Below are 20,244 nucleotides of genomic sequence, written 5' to 3' on the forward strand. Positions count from 1 at the left end.
GTTTCAAAATATATTACGGTTACCATTAAATTTTGAATTTGGTCTTTGTGTCTTTTTTGGTCCTTACATTTCAACATCTTATACTTTTATTTTTATCTTTGTATATTTAATAATGCTATATTTAAATTTATTAACATTAAAAATGCTAAATTAATAAAAATATATTTCAACCTTTTACTCTATTTCAAAATTTTTACAACACAATAATTTAAAAAAAAAATTAAAAATTCCCTTAAATTTGTAGAAACAATTAATAGTTTGTTTTTAAATATTCCTTTCAGCTTTCAATTTTTTTTTTTTTTTATAACAAATATCTATTAATTTTATTCTAATACCTTTTAACTTTAAACCTTTTAAAAAACTTAAGAAGTTAAGAATTTATAATTTTTTTAAAAAGTTCGAAAATTTCATTATAGTTAGTATATAGACATAACCATTAGTATCATACTTCAAAAATATCGAATAACTTTTTGAAGGAATATCAAAAAGTGGGGAGATGATTTATGAGGTTTAGATAAACGGTATCAATTCATATATTGATAATAATATTTTTTTAGTACTATCTTAAACTAATTTTAAAATTTTATGGGTATTAAATATGGTCCGGATTAGTAGAGTATTTTTTTTTAAGTTGTAGGATATTAATGATTTTTTTTATTGAAGGGTATTTTTGAAATACCGATGAAAATTCAAGGATATTTTTTAAACAAAATACTATTTTCTATCGTAACACTACTATTTTATACGATTGAACCACCAAAAAGAATTTATGTAGGTCACACAACATAGAATTGCTCCAAAACAAGCACCCTTAACTCCAAAGTTTGTACGATTAAACCACTAAAAAGAAAAGTGCACCGTATTGATATAGATAACAACTCTCCATTCTTTTTAAATCTTTTTTTAATAATTATATCCTTAAGATCAACATTTATCCCGTGTAGTTCATATGAGAGTTTTCCGCTAGAGTTATGGATACAAATCGACACAACAACATATCTATAAAAATAGAAATATGGCATCACGTCCACAAAACCATAATCTACTTGGTTAATGCATCAACTTTTATCCATTATCCATATTTTTCACATAAAAATTCAAGCATTTTTGTACATAAAGTAACATATTGCTATACATTTCGCTTCAATCCCTGTGAGTAGCAGCATAATGTTAAGATCAGAGCAGCAACAAGTTTGAATGAACTAGAGAGTGAGCTAGAAGAGTACTCCAAAACAGCAAAGGAAGGTAAGTGGGGGTGGACTGTGTGGAGGCAGAGGAGACCACAAGCGCATATTTCTAATTATACCTCAGCTGCTTTGTTTTGTACTGAATTATGCACATTACGGATAACACAGCCATCCCTCAGAATCTCTGCCTTCCATTTCAACCCATCACCCATCATTAACCCCACAAAAACAAAAAATAAAGGAAGAAAAAAGAACTCAGCCTGCTTTATTATCACCATGTAATGTAACAATGCGTATAGTTAGCCTCTTAAGTTCTTATGTACACTAACTAACTAATACACATACCTTCCTCTTGGCTTCTCCCCCCATCAAGATTATCTTCAAAATCCCTTCCTTCCACCAATCAAGCAGAGGAGCGTAAGATTCCGGCACCTAGCTTACTTATGAATCATAGCTTACTTATAAATCATGTCTGTCTTGTCTTGATGAGTTAAGAGATATAATCCCCAGCCGCCTGTCCCTATCATTGTGGATGGGCGTATCCAGGGATTTGCAAAATAGTACAAAACTGTACCTGCCACCCTTTGTTGTTGTCTTGTGTCCCTACCTTCTTCAACCTGATGATATCACAACGAAAACATCATCAAGAGACCATTTCCGCTGCTGGGATTTTTGTGGTGGATTGATTATGGCGTTCTCCGAAGTTCCAATCCTATAGCCTATCACTATTTCTCGTCTCTGTCGCCCCCTAATCATTATGTCGTAAAAACAGAGCTCTTCCTGGTCAACTAGATAAAATTCCGCCGGTCGAATACACATTTCATTGCCCTGCAATCACACATACATCTTCATTCATAATCACCAAAAAAGAAGAGAAAAGAATCTATCTTTGAAATCTAGTAAGCCAGCAGAATATTTCACTGAAGTTCCAGGATGCTCATTAAGTTAGATAAAACAAATACCTCTTCTGCAAATAGTTCCTCAAGGACACGATTAATCTGCTGGTCTTCCGCCACCATAGCAAGTGCCATACTTACCAATTCATTGGACAACACATAATCACTGATTCTAGAAACTGATACCAGATTTCTGGTCCTTGAATCCAGGATTTCACTAATTATTATTGATCTGTCTGAGGCTTGCTGCATTTCTCGAATCCACGAGTGGTGAGAAAACCCAGCAAGCCGCAAGGACGTTGAAGTTAGCTTTACATCTTTGTTCGGAAGCCTCTTCGACTGCAATATGACATGGTTGGAAGCCTATTACCTTATGTATCCCAGCAATTCCAACATATAGTTCCAATTCAACTTAACAGAAACCAATTCATATACCAAGACTATTTATCTTGGTATTTCATTGTGTGCTTCAGGAAAAAAGTTTTGGAACGGTGATAATACGTACCTGTATGTCTCGAATAAGGAGAAGAGTGGCAAGAGAACGTGAATCCGAATGCACAACAGAGTCCTCCAAGGATTCATCTGCGAGAATTAGTATCTGTTTCATATAGTGTTAGAATCATTCGTTAAAGTTGAAGAATCTTCTAGCTTTGAAGTGGTCGTAATTAGATCAGAGATTTCAAGATAAACTGTGAATGAAAATGGTAACAGAACTTACAGAATCAAATGTTTCAAGTGGAAGTGATTCTAAATGTCTTCTAATGACAGCATTTCCCTGGCGATGGACAAGTTTGATATTTACTAGACTAGAAATATCAAGTCCACCATCAATAAGCTTTTTCTCTCTCTCTGTTTCAGGAACTTCATTAAACATCCACAGCTCTGAACCAGGAGCGAGGATTGCCTCTAGAACCTGAGATGGGATAAACATATTTCATACGGTAAGACTTCAGTAAGTAATTATTCTATCATAGACTCACAGTTGAACACACCTATTCTTCAGGATACCAAATCAGAGATGGAAGTTTATAAGCAATATACCATAATCATATCATCTATATCACGGCGCCAACCACAAAACAATATCTTTTCAGGATATTTTGGAGGGTCGATAATCTTTTGAAAGAATGCCCTGCGCACCTGAGGAGTAAGGGCCAAAAAATTTGAGCGTGAAACATAAGATGACAATCGTGCTGCAAATTATTCAACTAGTTAAGATGGAGACATTAATTTATATTTCTTTTATGTTCAAGCTGGGGCAGTATGATGTCTTTTCTAATTCTAGTGTGCTCAGTAACAAGTTAAGATATTCAAGTTAAATGATTTATTTGTCTAACTGAGCATAGCTTGGTAATTAAGACATTTTACTTCTTCTAAGAGGTTGTAGGTTTGAATTCCTACCCCACCCATACATGATATAATATTCTAAAATAAAAAAAAAAAAAGTCATCACTCAAAGTAAGCAATTACCGGACAAGGACCTTCTCAACTATGAGAATAAAAATATGGACTTCCAAAGACCACCAAATGTTTAAATTACAAGAAGTAGAGACTGCATATTTCCAACTTGCAATGAGAGTAATTCAACCATTTCTTGTTGAATAATTACGTATGACACTTAATATCATAATTCCATTTTAAGCATCTCTTGTTTACCTAGAATAAGAAGCAATGAACTAGTGATTTTTGGGAGTCGAGTTAAAGAGAGGTGGTGGTACTACTCTCCAAAAGGATTAGTAGCCATCCACGTTAATGCTTCTATGGATTTTGGAGGATGAATACCAGAAACGGGAAAGTCGAACAATAAATGTAAGCTCTATAATTATCTAGGCGGCATACTATCTTATTGACGGTAAAAAAAAGGGGCTGTACAGCATTAATGACTTGAAGTTAGAATAACCTCAGGAATTGGCCCGGGAGCATAGGTGTCATCATCCTCAGCTATAACAAGGACTTCATCCCCCTCCTTTAAAATGTAGTTATCATCTGGATTTAAGATTATCTTTCCATGATCTGCGGCAACCTTAACTCCACAAGGAATAGCATCAGGAAATGAAATAAGTACATCTCCAAATCGTTGTTCATCTAACTGAGGCCATCTTCGGATGTAGAATTCTGAATTCTCAAACCCTAAGATATCTTCCCATATCTGGCCAAGTAAAGAAACATTGAATATAAGCACACTATTAATTTAATTAAGGCACATAGAAGTTGAAAGGGCGTGAATCAACAACAAAATAATTAAATACGAGCAGGGAGCAGAGACAGTAAAATAATAAAACGTAGGAATACAAGTGAGTTTGGCTACTAGGGGTTTATTTGTATTATTTGGAGTTTATTAGGGGAGTAGTGGTTATGAATATAAGTGAGTTTGAGGGTTGGAGAGAGGTAGGAAAATATTAGGTGAGGTAAGAGAGAGAGAGAGAGAGAGAGAGTCATCTCACAAGGCTACGATCCTTTGTATTTCCTTTTGTCAACAGTAAACAAACAAGCCTTTATTTCCTCATGTTCCACTTTAATTTGTAAGGATGATCTAATTAGGGTTGGGGTGGGGCGTTTGAGGATGCAGATCAGCAGACAACTCAGATAAAAAACGAACAACTTGAAACACGAAGCTATGATACTTAGACAGGGTCAAAGTCCAACATTTTCTAATGGTGGATGGCTAAATAAGACACCAAAGATCATATTTTAAAAAGTCAACCTGTGCAAGTCCCGGTTGCAGAGCACATTGTATCATTAAGCGTCCAATAACATCATGAGCAACAACTGTTTCAATAACTTCACCTCCAACAAGCTTTACCAGAGGTTCATTGTCGAGGTCGCTCATCTCAACAACTACATGGCCCCTCAAACCTTCCTTCACTCCAGTGAGGCTGAGCACAACCCTCAAAGCACGCGCATCACTCTGGAAAGAGGGGTACCGGTGATTTATCTACTGATTTACAAAAGATGAAACAAGCATCATACAACATTAATTATATAAAACCTGATCTGCATTCTCATCCGTTGCCAAAACAATGATAGCACGTGCCTTAGACACAGAGACCTGTGAAGTTATAATGAATACCATATGAATTCCTCTTAAGGTTTATAAAAGAAATCTGAAGCTGCAAAGCTGAATTTACCTTCTTCAAGTCGGCAAGTATAAGAGGACTGCCACTCCTACAAATGACAGAGGTCCCCATGAAATCAAATTCTAGCTTTGCTATATCCATCTCCATTTCCTCTTTGTCTCTTTCAGCAAGAACAACAACTACCCCTCCACCAACGCTCTTATTTGCAATTGCTAATTGCTTCAAAAGTGAACCCTAAAACAAGATAACCGCTCCATGATTTCTCGATATTCTATGAGTAAGTGTACATTCATTGTCTCACCAATACGTCTTAAATAAATCAAAATCTATATGATGATCTGACACTCCAAATGAGAATAAAAATAAATTGCTTGTATCTAATTGTTAGAAAAAACATGCACGGAATAGAGAACAAAAAACAAAATGAAAAAAATCTTAAATCAATGTCTACTAGTGACACACCTACTGACTTCTTGATACACAAGTAGCTTACCAATTTATCACTCCATCCAAGAATGAGAATGTGGTTTCTTTCAATGACTTCACTCTTTCCTTTCCGCAGTGAATCAACTTTCTCTGAAATAGCGTCAGAAACAAGCCCAAGCATCATTGCAAAAATCAGCATACCCCCTGCGCTTATAGACACAGAAACAATTCTGGGCCCAATGCCAACCCTGTCAGCATGATTTCCCGAGTCGGCCACAAATGTCCATGAAAGCCAGAGAGCTTCAGCAAAGTTACCATCACTAACAGCATATAATGCCAATCCTCCAAATCCTATAAGAAATACAGTGGCAAAAAGAAGTGCAAGCAGCTTTGCATAAGGATAGATGGAGAAACACACATCGACCACATATGCAATTCTCTTGTTCAAAGGAACCACGTCTTTGCTATTTTGAGTTCTTTCTGAAAAGTTCTTAATCTGGGGAAGGTAATCAAGATACTTGTACAATATGAACGGCATAACAAGTGTGCACACTACGGTATACAGAGCTACAGATCGACTGTCAGCATTAAAAAAATTAAATATCGAATTGTTATCTCCTGGTACTGACATTACCCAGGTTGCACTGATAACGTTTTCATCACTACAGAGTTGATGAAGGCGAGATTTCTCTCCCTGCAAGAATGTATAATGAATTAAAAAAATGGATACATATACTGAAACGGAAAATAAAACATTAATCGAGTCTGAAATATACCTCAAGTTTCGTAACTTTCTTTTGCAGATAAACTGCATAGAATCCCATGAACATACAAGCGATAATGAGCTGCAAAAAGGTATTCGTTCATGATATCAATCATTTTGAAACTAAGCTGCTGAAGCTCCATGAAAATCAAAATCAATCATTTCAGAGAAACAAAAGGTAAATTTTCACAGGTATTATAGCTCTGATACCTCTTTCAAGAAAGAGAACTGATTTATTTGCTTCCATATCAAATATACATGAAAACAACAATAAGAATAACTTCTGAATAAGATCTGATGCAATACAATAATGAGATTCACTTTTACAAGATACGCATAAAGAGAATTATAGCCATTAACTTATAAGGTAGCCGTAGACTTAAAGTGGGATTACTGTCTTTCCATTCTGACATCTTTCTTGCTTGAGGATGTCTACTTTAATGTGCACAATTTCTCCCCTTTCTAAAACAATTTTGTTAGAGAATCTGAAATAGCTACTTTTCTGCAGTTTTCAAGTGCCACAGCACTGTTGTATGGTTTTTTACCTTAAGACGACACTCTGCTTGATCTATGAAGAAGGTATACACATCCAAGGAAGGTTTGTTATTGGACTAAAAAGTTAGATACCTATTACTTCTAAGTGAAAATATATACTCATATATTCATCTGTACACGCTTACACATAAATACTAAAATAAATACAGATAATAGCAATAATAGCAAGAAATGCATGCATTCTACTCATTTCCAAAGCCAAATGGCACCCTTTATTTCCAATTTCTGATATATATGTGTATGTATATATATATATATATATATATATATATATATATATATATATATTGAACAGTGGGTGGTGGAAGAACAGTTCTTGGAATTCTGTCATCCTGCTTTCTGCAATCGAATTATTTATAAGCAGTACTGGCGCGGAGATTTTTCTTTGCCTAGGTCAGTTAATCTTTAAATTTGTAACGATTACTTCATAAATGATGAAAAACTTATTTGGAATGATGAAAAACTTATTTTGTAATTGTGAATTGCGAACGAAATTGTTTGACGTTGTGGTGGCAATGATGATACGAGTTTTTTTTTTTTGGGAAGCGTGAAAATGAAGATTTAGACATGCAATTCGGTTTGCTCCGGTTTCGAGAAAGCTGAATCGAGGTAAAAGCAAGCTAAAAGGAGAGAAAATCAAAACACAAGAAGAAAATAGATTGACTGACCATGTAGTGCATTAAGGAATGCGTAGGTTTCAAAAATCTCCTCATACTGGATTGAGAAGCCGAATCAGGTCTGCCAATCAGCTTCGGCTTCTCTTGCTTCTTTGATTCTTGCACCTTCGACGGAGATGCTTTTGGGGGCGACTGTTCCGCCACCGCGCCCTGCACCCGATTCGAACCAAGGCGACGATTGAAGGAGGAGGCGGTGGACAGGTCCTGGTTGGCGTGCTTGGTGGCCTTGAACGTGAGCCTGGGCTTGGAAGCATAGGGACCAAGGCAGGAAGGGAAAATATAATCCCTATTGAAGAACTGGGCGCCGTCAGTGACAGGGGCGGCATCATTGTCGATGGAGAGGCGAAGATCAGTAGGTTGACGGAAAGAAGAAGCAGAGATCGGAGCAGTTGAAACACGGCGGACGGCGGGGAAGAGTGGGCCGGGGAAGTGAGGAGTCTGGGAAGCATCGACGGCGATGGTCTTCGATCGCTTCAGAAGCGGTGGCGAATCGGGTTTGATAGGGCTCGCATTCGGGCGCACTGTAACAGTGGAATCATCACTGTCGCCTGCCATTAACACAGAGTGAGAGAAAAATGGAGATTTGATTTGGGGGCAAAAGCAGCGGAATCTGGGTGTCCCGGCTTCCCTCCGCTTAAGGAATTTTGGTGGGTGGTCGGGTCAATCAGGGCCGTCCAGGATGACCCACATCTGACGTGTAAAGACATCATCAGATCTGGTTGAGGGCTTCACCTGCCATCTTCATCTTCCGTCAACTCCTCGATTTTCACTGGAAGAGTGAAATAAGATTTGCTGTGGACGGCGGCTCAAAGTAATTGAATTCTATGTGCGTTGGCCGTTACTGACCGGAGTTCTGAAGCTGCGGAGTAAGAGAACCGCCGGCGGCGGTGAGAGGGAAAAAAAGGTACGCCGTATGATTCAATCTCTCTCTCTCACTCTCTGCCTTTTCGTTAGTTCGTTTTTTTCTGTTGTGTTTTCAGGTTTTGCTGATTTCTTTCTATGATTCTGATACTTTTCCCGAGAGATTCCGTTATGGATCTTGCACTGTTTCATCTACCGATACTAATCTTCTACTTTTTGAAATTTTTAGTTTAGAATAGGTTGTGAATTGAGGCAAGCAAAGCGGCGACCCTCAAGAGGCGCCCATCCGACTACTCAAGGTCAATATAGAAGAATGTCATGATGCGACCGAGGAAGACGGTGCATCATCTAACACACCATATAACGTGTGCATTGAAGAGGAAACGAGACATAAGACAGATAGGGACGATAAGTAGATATGAGCATCACAATAGACTTGTTGAAGGGTTGGGTAGGGCCCCGAGCCTTAACTTCGAAAGTTGGGATTCTGAAGGGAATTTGGACATGTGATTTTGGGGTCAAGGGCGTTCATATGAAATATGAAAGCTTGCCAAATTTGGTGTTAATTGGACTCTGAACGGATGCTTTATGACACTGTATGTCCGCTTGCCAAAATCATGTCTACTCCCACCAGTTTGAAAATGCCTAAAGTACATCACCAGTAAATGTACTCTATAGAGGGAGACATGATGTCAACTCTCCACCACCTTTGGGACCAGTGGCCTAAGTGAGATACCTTGTGCCTACTCTATAGAGGGAGACATGATGTCAACTCTCCACCACCTTTGGGACCAGTGGCCTAAGTGAGATACCTTGTGCCTACTCTATAGAGTTGACACCCACCACCTTTGGGACCATTGGCCTAAGTGAGATACCTTGTGGCACATGCGCGTGTCACAGCGAGGGCGAACATTTCCGAAACTAGTGTCTTGAGCAACTTTCTTTAAAATAGGGTTTTCAAGGACAATACTAGGTGGCACGGGTGTGCCGATATTGCGCACTTACCCATATGTCGGAGGTTAGATTATACATTTGTACAGAGTCCGAAAATGACATGACATGGGCATGAATGGCCAAGGCCTCAATAGAACCAGAATGGATGAATGTTTGAGATGTCTCGATGTTATGAACGACACGTGAGCCCATTCTCGATTGCATATGACCAAGTGAGATGCGATGGCCAACGACACCCCATACCTTGGGATGACATCAAGACATATGGACCATGTTGATTGGGGACTAAAATAATGTTAGATGCAACGTTACATTGAGAGACATTGACTCCAAATAGAGTTAAGATTGAGCTGAATGACTCGGCCTAATATAGAGGCAAGTCGGCTGTTTCACAAACGATTGATTATAATAATAGCATACGGTCATATTCAAGTATCGCATCAATATAGTTATGCAGTGTTAGGCTAAAATTGTGGCATTGAGATTAATGATGCTTGAGCTGCCAGAAATATTAATTGACATTTATTGCTTATTCATTCCTTTATGGTTATTTTACGCCCCTTTGTTTTGCTTTATTATAGTAACATGAATAAGGTTCCATCTGTTTTTTGTTCAGGAAGTCCTGGCAGCGTGGATTCATCATCAAATGATGATGATGATTCACTAGACAATGGCCTAGACGTTGAGGACGAAACAGGAGACGAGGTGAAGATGGAGAAGGAAAGGTCGAGGTCGAGGGAGGATCACAATAGACCGTCAAAATCAACAATGGAGCAATTAGCTGACTGAAGCTTACAGACTGACTGTTGCTATGTTTGATGGCAGGAGGTAGAAGAAAAACAGAGGAAGAAACTAAAGGCATGGGAGTGATGTCCCACGTTGGTTGGTAGTAGATAGACGCGTTTTAAAGCCTTGAGGGGAAGCCCGAAAGGTAAAACCCAAAGAGGACAATATCTACTAGCGATGGATCTGGGCCGTTACAAATAGTATCAGAGTCAGACCCCGGACAATGTGCCAGCCTTCTCGTTGTTCCCCGAAGGGGGTAGACACGAGGCAGTGTGCTAGTAAGGACGTTGGGCCCCGAAGGGGGGTGGATTTAGTGGTGGTCCCACATCTATTGGAGGAAGGAAAGAGTGCTGACGAGGACGCTGGGCCCCAAAGGGGGATGGATTGTGATGTCCCCAATAGTTAGGGAGGAAAACAAAACCCCATTTATGAGGGTGTGAAACCTTCCCCTAGCAGACGCGATTTAAAGCCTTGAGGGGAAGCCCGAAAGGGAAAGCCTAAAGAGGACTATCTGCTAGCGGTGGATTTGGGCCGTTACAAATGGCATTAGAGCCAGATGTGTCCGCCTTCTCGCCCTTCCCCGAAGGGGGTAGACACAAGGCGGTGTGCTAGTAAGGACATTGAGCCCCGAAGGAGAGTGGATTTGATGGTGGTCCTACATCGATTGGAGGAAGGAAAGAGTGCCAGCGAGGATGCTGGGCCTCGAAGGGGGGTGGATTGTGATGTTCCACATTGATTGGAGAGAAGAACAAAACACCATTTATAAGGGTGTAGAAACCTTCCCCTGGTAGACGCGTTTTAAAGTCTTGAGGGGAAGCCCGAAAGGGAAGGCCCAAAGAGGACAATATTTGCTAGCGGTGGATCTCGCCCGTTACAAGTTGATCATTAAAAATCCCTTTCATAAAAAGGAGAAGAAATCCGTACAGAATGGGATGGGGATTGGGTTCAGCTCAACCATAGATTTTCGAATTTCAACAATAAGGAGAGTTGCATTGGCAATCAATATAAATAAATAACATTGGAAGTGAAAAGAAAGGAACCTCCGGTTTCATTCAGTGGGCGCCGGCAGTGGCGGCGGTAGATCATATTTGACATGTCCTAGGTAGAGTCCACAAGCAGGAGCCATCGGACTTGCTGAACTCACATTCTTCGCTTCCAAGATTCTTTCTACTGCAGCAAATAACACAGAAGACCATATTACTGTTAGCTAGCTACCTTCAAACGGCCATGTTCTATTGTATATGTTGCAGTCCAACCACCTACCATCTCCTACGGTTAGATCTCCAGTTCCGACTGCTTTAAGAACGCCAACCATCAGTCTTACCTAAGAAATATTCGAGTCCAGAATAACTAATCAATCAATCAATCTCGTAAAACCCTTTTCTCCATTACTAGAAAAGAAACAGTCTCTTAGGGTTGGTTATGTTTATTACCTGATGATAGAGAAACGAGCGTGCTCGTGCTGTCACAACGAAACAACGATGCCTTCTCCTGATCCCAAATCCAACCTCGTAACTTTCAGAATGTAGCACTTCATTCTCGCATTCTTCTTTGCCCTGCCTTTGCTTTCGCTCCATTGACGATGGAAAATAAGGCGTCGAAACCACCTCACAAACGTCTAGTTCATCAAGAGTTCTCATTGGGGAGTTTGCCTGCACTGCACATCGAAACTAATTTACATTACACCGTACACAGTTTCATCCCCCGACCACGCCCTGGCATTGTTACAAACAAAATGTATAATAAGCTGGGAACATAAATAGTTTTAGTATTAAGTGACCTGACAACCAGCTGCCCTGAAGGAGCTAAAGTCATGATGCCCAACAAGCACTTTACATGCCTCCTGAATTCATACATTCCAATAATGTTGTATCAGTTCCTGAATGTAATTTGAAATCGACATGATCTCCAGCATTGCACTGTTAATTGTTCATACCTGCATGGCTCCAATATTCAGTATCTCGGGCACGTGCCATACTCGATCCTTGTCAAAGCTTGACAAAGTTTCTGGCCCAGAAACTAACCGATAAAAGTACCTGAAAATGTTTCATGAGATGCAAAAAATTGTGTTATGTACGTATGGACAATTAATTCTACTGTCTAATAGGCAATGATGGTATCAACTACTAAAGCATGGATGGACGATACTCACGTACGCTCTTGAGCTTTATATCTAGCATGATAATCATTAGGAACACTTCGAACATCAACTACCGTAACATCACCGTCATTTTTCTGGAATCAAAACAGACACAGATACCTTTCATCATTTTCTTTGTCTCATACAATAAAAAGCAAAGGCTGAAGCTGGAAAAAGGAAGATTCTTCTTAGGTGCTCGCTGTGAGATCCCACATCGGTTGGAGGAGGAATGAAACTGTAATGACCCAGGCTTACCGCTAGCAGATATTGTCCTCTTTGGGCTGTGTTCCTTTCGGCCTTCCCCTCTAGGCTTTAAAACGCATTTGCACAAGGTTTCATTAATTTAAAACGACCCCAACTTGCGGTAACCCTTAGCAAGCCAAACCCTTTGCATAGTTTTCATTAATTTTTAAATAAATAAAATTATCTTTTGTAACGGCCCTAACCGCTACTTATAAGATAAGTCGGGTTGTTACAGAAACATTCTTTATAAGGGTGTGGAAACCTCTCCTTAGCAGACACGTTTTAAAACCTCGAGGGGAAGTGTGGAAGGAAAAGCCCAAAGAGGACAATATCTGTTAGCGGTGGGCTTAGACCGTTACAAATGGTATCAGAGCCAGACAATGAGCAATGTGCCAATGAAGAGGCTGCGCCCTGAAGGGGGGTTGGACACCATGCGGTGTGCCAGCAAGAATGCAGGGTCCCGAAGGGCGTGGATTGTGAGATCCCACATAAGTTGGATAGGGGAACAAAGGGGAACAAAACATCCTTGGTGTGGAAACCTCTCCCTAGCAGACATATTTTAAAACTTTGGGGGGAAGCACGAAACGGAAATTCCAAAGAGGACAATATCTGCTAGCGGTGGGCTTGGGCCATTACACTCGCTTATCTACCGCCTATGAACAATAGTCAATAGTACTGGTAAAAGGGAAGATTCTAACATGCTTGCTAATTTAAAAGGGAAGATAAAGTTTATAATTTGAAAATGGAAATTTTAACACGACTATAACTTAGCATCGTTGAGTTAAAAATGAAGCACAAGATCGAAACAACGAAAATCGAGAGAAGCAAAAGTAGCTCAAAAAAGGGATTGGCTAGCAGAGAACCGAACCTGTAAGAAATGATTCACGGCCCTGCGAACGACACCCGGTTCATGAGGTGGTAACTGCATCATAGTTAGGCAAAAGAAGTTAGCATCTCTGTAGCAAAGTCGAGCACCATTTCTTCAAACTCATGTTTTCAAGGATAAGAAAGTTTTATCTCAACAACAAAGTCCACGAGTGAACAAAAGTTTTCAGGGGAAATTACTCATCTAGTTAGCATATATTATGTGTACATATGAAAAGGGGAGAGAGATGCTTATATTCTATACAAAGGGACAAACCACTTCTCCGGGCTTTCTTTTGCTTATGCGCTCAACATCAACATGACAAACATTTGATAAGGCATGTACTCCAGCATCCTTCATTGAAAAAAGAAGGAAAGTCACAACGTGAATGGGATAACTTAATCTACTTATGGTAGCAAGAAATGTAATATGACGCATGGGAATACGATTATCAAAGCAATCAATCAAGTCAATAGAGCGGCTCAATAACAGATCCCTTTCTACCGAGCACACCTCAAAACAGGTGAATATGGAGCAAGATGCAATCTAGTCTGCAACAAACAAGTCAGAAAAACAACGGTAACCGTAACCGCCCAAGCCCACCACTAACAGGTATTGTCCGCTTTGGCTCATTACGTATGCCATTAGTCTCACAATTTTAAAATACGTCTGTTAGGAGAGGTTTCCAGACCCTTATAAGGAATGCTTCGTTCCCCTCTCCAAACGATGTGGGATCTCAAAATCCACCCCCTTGGGGGCTAGCGTCCTTGCTGGCACACCGCTCGATGTCTGGCTCTAACAAATACTGTCCGCTTTGGCCCGTTATGTATCGCCGTCAGCCTTACAGTTTTAAAACGTGTCTGTTAGGGAGAGGTTTTCACTCCCTTATAAGGAAAGCTTCGTTCCCTTCTCCAACCAATGTGGGATCTCACAATCCACCTCCCTTGGGGGCCAGCGTCCTTGCTGGCACGCCGCTCGGTGTCTGGCTCTAACAAATACTGTCCGCTTTGGCCCGTTATGTATCGCCATCAGCCTTACGGCTTTAAAACGTGTATGTTAGGGAGAGGTTTTCACACCCTTATAAGGAAAGTTTCGTTCCCCTCTCCAACCGATGTAGGATCTCACAAGCCACCCCCTTGGGGGCCAGCGCCCTCGCTGGCACACCACTCCGTGTCTGGCTCTGATACTATTTGTAACAACCCATGCCCACCACTAACAGATATTGTCCGCTTTGGCCCATTATGTATCGTCGTCAGCCTCACTATTTTAAAACGCGTCTGTCAGGGAGAGGTTTCTACACCCTTCTAAGGAATGCTTCATTCACCTCTTCAACCGATGTGGAATCTCACAATCCACCCCCCTTAGGGGCCAATGCCCTCGCTGGCACACCACTCGATGTCTGGCTCTGATATAATTTGTAATAGCCCAAGCCCACCGCTAACAGATATTGTCCGCTTTGGCCTGTTATCTATCACCATCAGCCTCACGATTTTAAACACGTATCTATCAAGGAGAGGTTTCTACACCCTTATAATGAATACTTCGTTCTCCTCTCCAACTGATATGGGATCTCACAGTTCCAATGGTTTTGCTTTAAAATCCGACTTAGAACAATAGAGGCAAGTTCATGCATCTCAAAAGAACATAAACCCTACAGTTAAACTACCAATTCAGTTCCATATCCTTCTCTGCACACATCAAAGCTAGTGGGAGAAGAACTACCAGAGGACTGAAGATTCAGCAAGATAAATGTCGTGGAAGCTACCCTACAAGTACACTGAACATTCTAATAGGAGCAATAAAACTGATTTTCATATAACAAAAAGGAACAAATATCCAGAATAAGAAAAACTTACAGTTCTGCTAGAACAAAACACTGAAACTGATTGACCGATAAACTTCCGGAACGCTTCCTGAGAAGTAAAAGTAATCATTTATAGAGTAATGCAAGAGACTCATTGTTCAACCCGTTTCTTAATGATACAAAGAAATTATGTTCCATTTCAAAGAGTTTCATCGGTTAAGAACGATACACAGAGGAATGAAAGATGGCAAAGGCGGTGTACCTCAAGCACGCCGACCACCGTACGACAGTTGGGCTGCTGCTGAGAACCAGAAAAACGAGTTCCTATATATTCGACTGCGACAAGGTAGCGTTGGATTCCAGGGTTACGGTTCATGGATTCTGCTTCCTCCTTATCGCCAGGGAGATCTTCGTTCGTAGTCTTTCCAATTTTCAATGGCCTTTGAGGTGATGAATCGGAACTGAACTCTAGCCTATGCTTCTGGTTCTCCGTCATTGATTTCCGCCGCTCCCGCCAAGATTATGAGAATCGAACACTGATTCCAAAGCTTAAACAATGTAGCAAGTGTTCTCGCGGAAGTTTAAAGGTTGAACTCCGCCATGAGTTGAACAAGTTCCCAAGGTAGACGATGGAGGTTTGCTTCGCTAGGTCGTATTCGTCGTTTTAATTTTCCACCTGTCGAATGACAGTTCGACATGTCGTCTCAATGCTCACGTGCTTCTCAGTTATAAACACATGGGCTTGGGCTTCAAATGGGCTCATATTTTATAAGCCCAATACGATTTAAAAGTAGCCCTAGCCCAATTATGTTGCGAGAAAACCCTAATTTCTTCCCTTGTATCACTTAATTCATGCGCCGCACAGCGGAGCAGCCAAATTGTAGCGGCGGCATCCATTATATAGGTCCCCTAAATTGGAAGTAGAAACCCTAACTCGAGTTACGAAGGCACAGCCCTGTTCTTCACCTCTCTATTCCCAGTGTCAGGTATAACAGTTTCGATAAGTATGGTCGCCATTGAATTCACGGTTATATTACTCGATTTACTAAGACTATAGTTTGTTCATTCCATCTCTAACCTCTACTTGCAGGATCTCTTATTTCCCTTTGCAGTATACTTTAATTTGTTTTGTCTCTTTGGATTTGACGTGAAATGGGCTCTGGTGAATCGATCTGTAACTTTACCATTGTAGATTATGTTTTTGATTTATTGTTACTACGACGCTGAAGAAAGTATGTTATCTGGAGGATATTTTTATTGCAACAAATGCATCTGGAGGATTGAAAATCTAAATACAGGCCTTGTATTTCTGGAATTTTGTTTTTTTATCCCCGACTGTTGTTCCATTCATGTTTTTCCGGTTAAATTCCAATATTCCTAATGACAGTCGAAATGGCTTCCCCATAAAAAACTATGAATAATCAGGGCTGGAGTCTAGAACAGGCTCTTTCTCCAAAGCCAATTTATTGGTTTTTGGGTTGAAACACGGATGAGCCTGAGTTTTGGCATTATTTAGTGCCATAGGCCACTGGTTGGGGGTCATTTTGATGTCTGCAGGATGATGGAACCTGAAACTAGGAAAACTTGAACCTGGAACCTGTTTTTCTTGCATCCTTATTTTGAGATTTTAAGATTTTGCAACCTGGTACTTGTTATCCGTATTTTGAGATTTTTTGTTGCACTCTAATTAACGTAAGTTGGTCGACGCAAAACTATCTGTTTTTTCTTCTGTTTATGGTTTTCCTTAATTTTTACGAATGTTCTGTTTTGGCCTATCGTTATCTATTATTTTGTACCCTCTAGTATTATATGTTTTTTATTTGAAATGTTATGCTTAATTACCGTTTGAAAGAACAACCCGTGTAACGTTTGGTCTTTTTGGGATGACGTTAATGGATCTATTAAACATCATTGAAATTTGGTAGTTTCCAATTAATTGCAATAGGAACGCAATATGTCTCACCGCAAGTTTGAGCACCCCAGACATGGCTCTTTGGGATTTCTTCCCAGAAAGAGAGCTTCTCGCCATAGAGGGAAAGGTATTGGCAATCTTTCTGTGCTAGACCTTATTTTATGATTAATAGTTTTAGATTATTGTATTTGTATAGTTCATTCATATTGTTTTTTATTCGTCATGTAACAAGTCAGTTGTCAGTCATTTAATTTACACTGGTTTGATCGTGCCAAGTGCTTCATTCAGTTTTTCCTTTTTATATTGTAGTCAGCTGAGTATTTTCTTCTGTAATTACTGCTTCTCACTCTGATCAGATGTAGCTTAGGCATATTGCTGGATGCTTTGTTCTTTCATTGCATCCTTGCATAAGCTTTCCATGCTTCGATTTTTAATGCATGTATTCTTGTACTGGAAAGCATTACAACATGAATTGCGTTTACAACATGAATTGCGTTTACTAAATTCCTTGCAAGTTTTCTTGTACTGGTGTAAGAAAATTCATTTGATATTCTTTAGCTCAATGTTATTATCTGATGGTGACTTGTACTTTGCAGTGAAGGCATTTCCCAGAGATGATCCTTTGAAGCCTTGTAGATTAACTGCTTTCCTTGGATACAAGGCTGGAATGACTCATATTGTCAGAGAAGTTGAAAAGCCTGGATCAAGTGAGTTTGGTTGAAAGATATTTATATCTAGATTATGAAAATGATATAGGAGTATATAGCAATATATCCAACAGGTTCCTAGTTATGGCTGTTTCTCTACGTCACCATTGCGTAGCTTATATTGTGTTGGTTAATCTTGTGTTAGGCCTTCTATTTAGATTAAATTTCCCTTTTGCAATGTGATGTGAAAACTTATGGTAGACAATCCTGTTTTATTTTGTTTCTATTTCTAAAATCTGTTGCATTATTGATTTTAGTCTTATGATCCTCTCAGAGTTGCACAAGAAAGAAACATGTGAAGCTGTAACAATTATAGAAACTCCCCCTATGGTTGTTGTTGGTGTTGTTGGCTATGTCAAAACACCACGAGGCTTGCGTTCATTGAAAACTGTATGGGCCCAGCATTTGAGCGAGGAGGTAAAGAGGAGATTTTACAAGAACTGGTGTAAGTCTAAGAAGAAAGCTTTCTCTAAGTACTCAAAGAAGTTTGAGACTGAAGATGGAAAAAAGGATATTCTGGCACAGTTGGAGAAATTGAAGAAATACGGCACTGTGATTCGTGTTCTGGCCCATTCCCAGGTATTTTGTGCTTCCCAAATATTACATGATGAACGACCTGAATACTGTACTTTTCTCCCCTTCCTTTTAATGTTGATCAACCTGAAAATTTGAACCGTTGCAAAATATTGTTGATATTTGATATGTAGTACTATGTTTAAGTACCCACTTTAAGAAGATCGACTTTGTTTCAGATAAGGAAGATGCAAGGACTAAAGCAAAAGAAAGCTCACTTGATGGAAATTCAGGTGAATGGTGGAGATGTTTCTAAGAAGGTTGATTATGCATATAGTTTATTTGAGAAGCAGATCCCTGTTGATGCAATCTTCCAAAAGGATGAGATGATTGATATTATTGGGGTAACTAAAGGAAAAGGTTATGAAGGTGTGGTTACCCGTTGGGGTGTCACTCGTCTCCCCCGCAAGACCCATCGTGGCCTTCGCAAGGTAGCCTGTATTGGTGCTTGGCATCCAGCCAGAGTGTCATTCACTGTTGCTCGAGCAGGGCAGAATGGTTACCATCATCGCACAGAGATGAATAAGAAGGTTTATAAGGTTGGGAAGACCGGCCAAGACTCCCATTCTGCTATGACTGAGTTCGATAGGTTAGCCAACCTTTGCCTTCCCCTTTTTGGCTATTACTTATCTTTTCTTGAATTACTGCTACTGATGTTTGTGGATATTTATTCTTATTAGGACTGAGAAGGACATAACTCCAATTGGTGGATTCCCTCACTATGGTGTGGTCAAAGAGGATTACTTGATGATCAAGGGCTGTTGTGTGGGTCCAAAGAAGCGTGTGGTCACATTGAGGCAGTCACTGATTAAGCAGACGTCTAGGGTTGCTATGGAGGAAATCAAACTGAAATTCGTTGACACTTCATCCAAGTTTGGCCATGGACGGTTTCAGACAACACAGGAGAAGGCTAAGTTTTATGGACGAGTCAAGTAGGTGTTGCGGGCGACTGATTTTTTTTTGTCTCGATGATTTGGGTTTCTTCATTTTAAACATCTAACGTTTTCAGACTTGGGAAAGGTGTTGTTGAATGTTATGATGACTATTCATCCTTGGTGTTCAATCTGTTCTTCAATCCTCCACCTAGTCGTCTGGTGGTGTTGCGACTCCGTACTCAGCTGCTTGTTTTGGATCCTGCTCCCTTTTTCTTGACCCAGTTTGTCTTCATTCAACATTTTTGTATACACCACACCCAGTGAGATCAAATAGAAAGCGCCCCCAATTTGAACACGTTTCTGTGCTGTTCTAAATTCAAACAGGGTTTCAATATGAACATAAATGAGAAGAAACATGGAATATTTGGCGTCCATTCCTTCCATTCTTCTTTTCATTGAAGAGTTCCCCACGTTATGTAATGTTCTGAATATGACCATTCGATTAGACCCTCTCACCTTTTCTAATTCACGGGTCCCTATACTACACTCCTCTCCCTGCTTTCATTGAATCTGAATCCCAACCCCTACACAATCCATTCCTATCCATCCTTGTTCCAACCAATTAATACGGAAGTCTCAGAGAGGTGAACTAAACTTGCCTCTAATAGTAACAGTAATACATATGTAAAACAGTAATACGTAATACATATGTAAAACAGTAATACATATGTAAAACAGTAATACATATGTAAAACAGTAATACATATGTAAAACAGTAACAGTAATACATATGTAAAACAGTAACAGTAATACATATGTAAAACAGTAACAGTAATACATATGTAAAACAGTAACAGTAATACATATGTAAAACAGTAACAGTAATACATATGTAAAACAGTAACAGTAATACATATGTAAAACAGTAACAGTAATACATATG

General features: G+C 39.7%; 3 protein-coding genes across 5 annotated transcripts; 1 reads left to right on the forward strand and 2 right to left on the reverse strand.

Annotated features, from left to right (window-relative positions):
* Positions 1-1,026: 1,026 nt before the first annotated feature.
* On the reverse strand, positions 1,027-8,215 carry LOC111800113 (ion channel protein). Of its 2 annotated transcripts, XM_023683700.2 has the most exons (12): positions 7,573-8,215; positions 6,363-6,431; positions 5,654-6,280; positions 5,212-5,394; positions 5,073-5,132; positions 4,788-4,991; positions 3,984-4,232; positions 3,125-3,223; positions 2,802-2,996; positions 2,589-2,681; positions 2,150-2,422; positions 1,027-2,015 (listed from the first exon to the last, which is right to left on the reverse strand). In XM_023683700.2, exons 1-12 carry the CDS (start codon positions 8,134-8,136, stop codon positions 1,800-1,802), a joined length of 2,832 nt encoding a protein of 943 aa, XP_023539468.2. In that variant the 5' UTR covers positions 8,137-8,215; the 3' UTR covers positions 1,027-1,799. The 2 variants fall into 2 exon arrangements, with proteins under 2 accessions (XP_023539468.2, XP_023539474.2); XM_023683706.2 differs by lacking the exon at positions 1,027-2,015 and having other exon boundaries at positions 2,253-2,422; positions 2,589-2,665.
* A 2,838-nt stretch (positions 8,216-11,053) lies between these two features.
* Positions 11,054-15,902, reverse strand: LOC111788293 (Pseudouridine synthase family protein). Its single transcript, XM_023668621.2, has 10 exons — positions 15,497-15,902; positions 15,287-15,343; positions 13,707-13,784; positions 13,434-13,487; positions 12,335-12,417; positions 12,119-12,218; positions 11,963-12,025; positions 11,616-11,834; positions 11,446-11,506; positions 11,054-11,352 (listed from the first exon to the last, which is right to left on the reverse strand). The coding sequence occupies exons 1-10, from the start codon at positions 15,728-15,730 to the stop codon at positions 11,231-11,233; spliced, it is 1,071 nt and encodes a 356-aa protein (XP_023524389.2). The 5' UTR covers positions 15,731-15,902; the 3' UTR covers positions 11,054-11,230.
* A 165-nt stretch (positions 15,903-16,067) lies between these two features.
* LOC111806289 (large ribosomal subunit protein uL3y) lies at positions 16,068-19,656 on the forward strand. 2 transcript variants are annotated; one of them, XM_023691593.2, is made up of 6 exons: positions 16,068-16,220; positions 17,180-17,273; positions 17,743-17,853; positions 18,128-18,432; positions 18,606-19,015; positions 19,107-19,656. In XM_023691593.2, exons 2-6 carry the CDS (start codon positions 17,189-17,191, stop codon positions 19,360-19,362), a joined length of 1,167 nt encoding a protein of 388 aa, XP_023547361.2. In that variant the 5' UTR covers positions 16,068-16,220; positions 17,180-17,188; the 3' UTR covers positions 19,363-19,656. The 2 variants fall into 2 exon arrangements, with proteins under 2 accessions (XP_023547361.2, XP_023547362.2); XM_023691594.2 differs by having other exon boundaries at positions 16,119-16,220; positions 17,160-17,273.
* The last annotated feature ends 588 nt before the right edge of the window (positions 19,657-20,244 follow it).

Source organism: Cucurbita pepo, chromosome 1 (genome assembly GCF_057944985.1).
Source record: "Cucurbita pepo subsp. pepo isolate OVF chromosome 1, ASM5794498v1, whole genome shotgun sequence".
Classification (NCBI taxonomy): domain Eukaryota; kingdom Viridiplantae; phylum Streptophyta; class Magnoliopsida; order Cucurbitales; family Cucurbitaceae; genus Cucurbita; species Cucurbita pepo.

Bases quoted from the DNA above. Each gene is read 5' to 3' on its own strand.
- LOC111800113 (XM_023683700.2), bottom strand. From the start codon at position 8,136: ATGGCAGGCGACAGTGATGATTCCACTGTTACAGTGCGCCCGAATGCG. The intron at 3,224-3,983 runs GTTATTCTAACT...CTTACTCCTCAG, and splicing joins CTCCCGGGCCAATTCCTGAG to GTGCGCAGGGCATTCTTTCA. The intron at 2,682-2,801 runs GTAAGTTCTGTT...TATATGAAACAG, and splicing joins CACTTGAAACATTTGATTCT to ATACTAATTCTCGCAGATGA.
- LOC111788293 (XM_023668621.2), bottom strand. From the start codon at position 15,730: ATGACGGAGAACCAGAAGCATAGGCTAGAGTTCAGTTCCGATTCATCA. The intron at 13,785-15,286 runs GTAAGTTTTTCT...TTTTCAATGAAG, and splicing joins TGTTTTGTTCTAGCAGAACT to GATGCTGGAGTACATGCCTT. The intron at 12,418-13,433 runs GTTCGGTTCTCT...TTTTGATTCCAG, and splicing joins CCGTGAATCATTTCTTACAG to AAAAATGACGGTGATGTTAC.
- LOC111806289 (XM_023691593.2), top strand. From the start codon at position 17,189: ATGTCTCACCGCAAGTTTGAGCACCCCAGACATGGCTCTTTGGGATTT. The intron at 17,854-18,127 runs GTGAGTTTGGTT...TGATCCTCTCAG, and splicing joins AGTTGAAAAGCCTGGATCAA to AGTTGCACAAGAAAGAAACA. The intron at 18,433-18,605 runs GTATTTTGTGCT...ACTTTGTTTCAG, and splicing joins GTGTTCTGGCCCATTCCCAG to ATAAGGAAGATGCAAGGACT.